This window comes from Engraulis encrasicolus, chromosome 9 (genome assembly GCF_034702125.1).
Source record: "Engraulis encrasicolus isolate BLACKSEA-1 chromosome 9, IST_EnEncr_1.0, whole genome shotgun sequence".
NCBI classification, from domain to species: Eukaryota; Metazoa; Chordata; class Actinopteri; order Clupeiformes; family Engraulidae; genus Engraulis; species Engraulis encrasicolus.
This window is the reverse complement of record NC_085865.1, coordinates 5,840,229-5,847,728: the sequence shown is the minus strand read 5'-3', so window position 1 is coordinate 5,847,728 and position 7,500 is coordinate 5,840,229. Positions and strand designations below refer to the sequence as shown.

General features: G+C 44.7%; 1 protein-coding gene across 3 annotated transcripts in view; it reads right to left on the bottom strand.

Annotated features, from left to right (window-relative positions):
- The window catches only part of arhgef12a (Rho guanine nucleotide exchange factor (GEF) 12a), a 72,393-nt gene that overhangs the window by 48,224 nt on the left and 16,669 nt on the right, over positions 1-7,500 (bottom strand). For 2 of the 3 annotated variants that reach the window (XM_063206421.1, XM_063206423.1), the window contains exons 8-10: positions 6,533-6,622; positions 2,873-2,986; positions 556-654 (exon numbers count right to left, since the gene is read on the bottom strand). In XM_063206421.1, coding sequence (XP_063062491.1) covers positions 556-654; positions 2,873-2,986; positions 6,533-6,622 — 303 coding nt within the window. The remainder of the gene's footprint in view (positions 1-555; positions 655-2,872; positions 2,987-6,532; positions 6,623-7,500) is intronic. The other variant, XM_063206422.1, reaches the window with a different exon arrangement.

Sequence of the window (7,500 nt, the reverse complement as noted above, 5' to 3'; positions counted from 1 at the left end):
TGTATCTGATTTCTCGGTCTGACAAACTATCATTACAGCCCTAGTGAAGATCCTCCCTTAATGTGGTGCAAATGGCCTGGCTGGCTCTATTACATGTTAGTGTGTGTAATGGGAGTATGAAAGCACATAGCACATCACAGAAAACAAACAAACAAACAAACAAACAAAACATTGTTTGCTAAGAGCAGCAGTCTCTACACTGTTACCCGGAAACAGGACGGAGCAGAGCTGAGAAATGAGGCGAGCAAGGAGCAGCATTAAGAAGTCTAGACAGAGGGCTTTCACCGGGAGTTCTGTTACCACAGCAACAAGAGCAAAGAAGAGATGTGCGTGTGTGTGTGGATTTGTGTGAGTGTGCTTGTGTGTGTGTGTGTGTGTGTGTGTGTGTGTGTGGATGTGTGTGTGGATGTGTGTGAGCGTGCTTGTGTGTGTGTGTGTGTGTGTGTGTGTGTGTGTGTGTGTGTGTGTGTGTGTGTGTGTGTGTGTGTGTGTGTGTGTGTGTGTGTGTGTGTGTGTGTGTGTGTGTGTGTGTGTGTGTGTGTCTGCGTTACTCACTGCTCCCCTGTCGATAAAGATGGTCAAGAAGTCCATGAAGACCCTTCGTGTTTCTTTGGAGTTGGTCTGCTTATAGAGCTCAGCATACAGGTAGCAGAGCTGAGGACAGGAGAGAGACAAGCACACGTCACATACCGGTAATAATGAGAAAACCAATTGGAGATTGGAGCCAATTTTTGGTCCCCAAGGGGAAATTCTTTCTCTGCACTTTATCCCATTTGGACTAGTGAATCACATTGAAGTACAAACACTAGTCCGTAGCAGTGGGCTGCCTGCTGAGCGGCGCCCGGGGAGCAGTGTGGGGGTTAGGTGCCTTGCTCAAGGGCACTTCAGCCGTGGTCCGGTCGGGCATTGAACCGGGAACCCTTGGGTTGCCAACCCAGTGCTCTAACCACTGAGCCGCGACATTAGTGGTGTAAACAATGATCGATTCGGCGATGCAATGCAATGCAGGGCATGGGCGATCCAGAATCGATCCCGCCAGTTCCAGAATCGATCCAGCAATTTTTTTAAAGTTTCTATTACTTCCATGGATATTTCGGGAGCAAATGAATGTTAAATTAAATAAAAGCACTTCAAAACATTGCAAGACTGATACAGACTGATACAGAAAACAGCCAATAAATTGTTGCTCAGTATCTGACTACTTGTATTGCCTCATTTTGACTGATTAAACATTTGCTTTGCTTTCAGTAGAAATGTAATGCATTGCAATGCATTGTAGAATAGAATCGGATCGCCTCGCATAGAATCGAATCGAATCGCTACCTCCCGAATCGTGATCGAATCGGATCGTGAGTTCAGTGCCAATCCACACCACTATAAACCATACAGTGCTACTTGGAAAAGGGTGATCACTTTCTAGCCCTCTTGGTGTTCACAGTCCAAGATGGTAGATAGTAGAAAACAAGCTGGCTCACTTCAGAGAGACTGGGCCAAAAATGACTGGAGAACACACACCATACTTTTATTTTGTTTTTTTAATGTGGCGCGCTCCAGTCATCTCTGGTCCAGTTTCTCGAACATAGATCAGGGTTTTTTTCATGGGTAAGCGGTTAGGGCGTCAGACTTGTAACCCAAAGGTTCCCGGTTCGACGTCCGACCCGACAGGTTGGTGGGGGGAGTAATTAACCAGTGCTCTCCCCCATCCTCTTCCATGACTGAGGTACTTGTCCCTGAGCATGGCACCGTCCTGCCACACTGCCTCTCTTGGGGCGCCATTGGGGGCTGCCCCCTTGCACGGGTGAGGCATAAATGCAATTTCGTTATGTGCAGTGTGCACTTGTGTGCTGTGGATTGCTGTGTCACAATGACTATGGGAGTTGGAGTTTCCCAGTTGGGCTTTGACTTTACTTCACTTCGCATACAAGTAGCAGGGCCGAGAAGGGGCAAAACTAGCATTCTTTTACATGATGCCTGACTGACACCTTCGATTCAATGCATTTGAAGCAGGAAAAGAAGCATCCGGTGGCACAGACATTAAACACGCACACGCTTCAAAAACTGAACTTGTGTGATGTCACTGTGGAAAAGGCTACACACACACACACACACACACACACACACACACACACACACACACACACACACACACACACACACACACACACACACACACACACACACACACACACACACACACGCACACACACACACACAAACACAAACACAAACACACTTTCAAACAGGCAAACGAAAAAAACTCACACATACAACCACAAGCAAGCACACAGGAACTCACACTTCTTCAAATGTGTGTTATGCATGTTACACATTAACACGACAAAAAAACATCAACGGTCTACAATCTTATGCAAGTCTGCCATTTTCATGAACTGAAGTCAAAGTTCATTTCATATACAGATATAACATGGGGGTATTCAGTTCACAGTTCAGCATGCTGTCCTAGTTCAAATTTATTTTTAATGATAACAGACAGTAAATCGCTGAAATGGTTAACAACCTCAATCTTCTGATTAAGCTTGGCCTTGGCCTTGCATTAAACTCAATTAAACTGGAATAACCATTATTAGGCCTCTTATATTTACATTATCCTGATAGGCCGGTGAAATATTAAGACACACACCCACATACGCACGTATGGCACACGTACAAACACACACACATACACATACAGACACAAGCACTCGCACGCACACACGCACACACTCTGCAGTAAGACTAACACAGACATGTGCAATAAACACACACACACACACACACACACACACACACACACACACACACACACACACACACACACACACACACACACACACACACACACACACACACACACACACACACACACACTTACCAGTGGTGTTGGGTCAAACTGGGACACTACGTGATGCAGGAAGGCGGCCAGATGAGCCGGTCGAGACTTCAGCAGGTCCATACTCTGGAAACAACTACACTGGCCATTCACCTGCTACACACACACACAGGCAGGTACACACACACACACACACACACACACACACACACACACACACACACACACACACACACACACACACACACACACACACACACACACACACACACACACACACACACACACACACACACACACACACACACACACACAGGTGAGCACATTGCATAACACTCTCTCGCAAGGCCTTGTAATGAGTTGTCCCATAATATGCTGTTGTGTGTGTGTGTGTGTGTGTGTGTGTGTGTGTGTGTGTGTGTGTGTGTGTGTGTGTGTGTGTGTGTGTGTGTGTGTGTGTGTGTGTGTGTGTGTGTGTTTGTTTAAATGACTGTTTTGGCAGCTCTGAAATGGCTACTTTGTTGTGCTGACGCTGCAATTTGGAAGTGAACCGAAACAGAACTAAATCCACAACCACGTATCTATTTACAGAATAGCAGCTAGGCAGTAATATGCAGTTGAAGTGACAAGTAGCATACAGTACGATCATGGACACTGTGTATGTGATATGGAGGAGAGAGCCACTGATAGGGCTGCACAATTTATCAAAAATAATCGAAAATCGTGATAAATTAGTGAAATCGACGTCTAAATTTTAATCGTGATTTAATCGTGGCAATAGTGACCTACCTTTGAGAGCGTCCTTGAAGCCAGAACATATTGACAGGCTCGTGTTCTGCCCACCTCAGTTTCATGCTATTGCCTTTACATAATTATTACAATTCATTTTATTTTGCTCATCCCGTATATAATTAATTCTTGGTTATATTTCATCTTGTTATAATTTTCAAAACAATCTGCGAAATTCAATAATTGTGATTCATAATCGTGCTTATGATTTTGACCAAAATAATCGTGATTATGATTTTTCCATAATCGTGCAGCCCTAGCCAATGATGTTGCGAGCACCATGTGGTAACGGGTAGGGGTGTAAATAATAATCGATATGTAGCGATGCATCGATCCTACGGCCGACGATCGAATCGAATCGTATCGTATCATGGGGCATTCTTGAGTATCGAAAAAAGTCGAATCACTAGCCCCTGCCCAATGCCCTAGATCCATAACATAATAGAAGTGGAAAAGTAATTGGAAAAAAATCGAATCGAATCTTATCGTATCAAGGGGCATTCTTAAGTATTGAAAATAATCTAATTGCTGCCTTAAAGGTACACTGTGCAGGAAATGGTCAAACAAAGTACTGCAACTATGCTGCTCATTGAAACGGGGCTGCCTATTGCCAAACTTGATCTTTACATGAAAGTTTACTAAGTAATACACACATATTTCCAAGTATGGTCCAAGTAGAGTCATTTTTGCAGCTAAAATTGGCTATTTTGGGAAATTCAAAATGGCAGACCATGGAGAAGATCCCCTTTTCATGTATGAAAAGTGCAATTTTTCCAGTCATAATGAATACTTAGAATTTGATGGTGGTGGTAAGTATTCATGAAAAATGTAGTGAATGGGCATAAATTCTGGAAATAAACAACTAAAAATCTCACACAAATCTCGAATTCTGACTATCGTCATCATCATGGAGGCTTTGATTTAAGAACCGGGAGAGTATGGACGCAATATTTGTGGAATATTATGGAATAGAGGGGACGTGAGGCTGGTTAGAGAGCCAAAGAATATGGATGAGAATGTGATGTAATGTGGGGATGGGTGGGGTCAGCAGGGCCGGAGTAACACAGAGGCTAGATGGGACAAAGAAATTCTAGGCTGTTTCGTCCGGAGAAGGTATTACGTGCCTACGTCACAATAGCTAAATGGTAAATGGACTGCATTTATATAGCGCTTTTCCACTCCTTCGAGCACTCAAAGCGCTTTACATTGTATGCCTCACATTCACCCATTCACACTCACATTCACACACCGGTGGCAGTGGCTGCCACACAGGGTACCACCCTGCCACCAGGAGCAACTTGGGGTTAAGTATCTTGCTCAAGGACACAACGATGGAGTCAGGTCGAGCGGGGCTCGAACCTGCAACCTTTGGGTTGCCGAACGGCTCCTCTATAAACTGAGCTATCAACCCATCCCCCACATCGGCCTATCAGACCACCTAACGATTCTGCTACTGCCAGCCTACAGACAAAAGGTAAAACTCACCAAACCAGCTCTGAAGGAGGTGAGAAAATGGCCAGAGGGAGCCGTGTCACGACTACAAGACTGCTTTGAAACCACAGATTGGGACATGTTCAAAACAGCTGCCACCCACAGCAACCACATTGACATTGAGGAGTACACAGACACCGTGACCTCCTACATCACAAAATGCATTGATGATGTTACAGAAATAAAACGCATCACCACCAGGGCCAACCAGAAGCCATGGTTCACAGGAGACGTTCACAGACTGCTGAGGGCCAGAGACAAAGCCTTCAGAGCAGGAGACGTAGCTGGCCTAAAAGCAGCAAGGGCAAACCTGTCCCAGCGCATCAGGAAAGCAAAAAAGGAATACTCGGACAAAATAACAACACACTTCAAAGACAGCAGAGATGCACAGAGCCTGTGGCAGGGCATACAGGCCATCACGGACTATAAGCCCGCACCACGAAGCTGTGACAACAACACCTCTCTGCTAAACGACCTGAACAGTTTCTTTGCCCGTTTTGAAGCACAAAATGACACTCATCCACAGAAAACTCCCCCTCCCCCCCATGATCAACCCCTGTACCTGTCCTCTGCCAGTGTGAAGAGGACACTGGCCACCATCAACCCACGCAAAGCATACACAGGTACACACACACAGACGCACACCGCACTTTCTACCTGCACTAAACACACACACACACACACACACACACACACACACACACACACACACACACACACACACACACACACACACACACACACACACACACACACACACACACCACACACACACACACACACACACACACACACAAAACACATACAAACACACACACACACACACATACTGCTGCTGGTGTATTTAATAAACCTTTTTTAATTATTTATTTTCTTCAAATGCTACTATTACTATGTCAGAACGCTATAAAGGACTTTTAGAAAAAGCACAACAAAATACCTCCTCTTAATGTATGTTCTCTACAAGTCTTCTGTTGTCCAGTCTTGCACTTTAAATGTCTGTATGAGCAATGTCTACGTCCATACTGTCTATGTCCATGTATGAGTACTGTCTATGTCTATACTGTCTATGTCCTTACCTAGATTAGTCTATGTCTGCATGGGAGAGCAAGAAACGCAATTTCAAATTCTTTGTATGACCAGTGCATGTAAAGAAATTGACAATAAACTTGACTTGACTTGAGCTACCACCACCCCCTATGCGCGTCCTTGTTGCAGACGTTTGAATCGTCGCAATGACAACCGTCCATACCGTCCCTAATCTTAACCCTACACCTAACCCTAAATCGCTTGTTTGAAACTAGTGAGTCCCAGTGCAGTGCCCACTGCAGTTCGGCAACGAGGACGCGCATCACTAGGGACGTAGGCACGTCCGGACGAAGCACCCTAGTTTTTGTGAGTCCCAAGGCAAGATATGGGTACCTGGTCTGGCTCCGAGTCGAAGTAGTCATCCTCTGCCCCGATGATCTGGGGACAGAGCCGAGAGGAGGGGCTTAACACTGCACCAGAGTCCTGTGGAGACACACCAGAGGCTATAAACACACAAACACACAACACATGCGCGCGCGAGCGAAGGAGTCACTAACACACCAGGCTGCCATACAAAGACAAAGTACAGTAACTTGGTCAAAATTGAGTTTAGAATGCAAATCGTCTTCATTACACCTCTTGTATCTTGTGGCAAAGCCTTATGGTCCAAATAGGTCCTGTTTTAGAGATATCGCTAAAATTTGCAGTACGGTAACTACCAATATCCAGCCCAATACCAAGGCTTTGAAGCTCTTTTTCTCAGTTTCAATGTTGGCATAGTTACTGCACTTTGCCTTTGTAGGGCAGCGATAGGAATGAATAAACAGACTATTCACGAAGTCGGAGTGACGTCACAGTGACGTATCTGCCTTGTGTTTTCCCCCGTGTGTTAAATGGCGGTGTTCCAGCCGCGCAATGTCAAGTGAGAAGCGTAAATATAGTGGGAACTAGAAATGCACTGCACTCAGAGAATGCAGACCTCCGCCAAAGGAAGTTCAGCTCCTTTATAGACAAATAAGACATGTGCGTCATCATGTGCTGTTATACATGTAGATGTAGGTGTGATCAGGAAGTTGTAACCAAATTATCTGTCTCTTTTATAATTACGGTAACACTTTATTTTAGGGATACATCTATTAGCACTAATACATACAATGTTAATGTCTGCACAAGTACCTTGTAAGGCATGTACTAAGCAAATGCTAAGGCCTACTAGGTCCTTACTAAGGTTCAATTGGTAATAAATCCCTTATTGTGCATGAACAAGACATTTGCGAATACATGCCTAACAAATGTTTGATTTTGATTTGTACATACCTTACAAGTTGCTTATACAGGAACACTGTATGTATTAGTGCTAA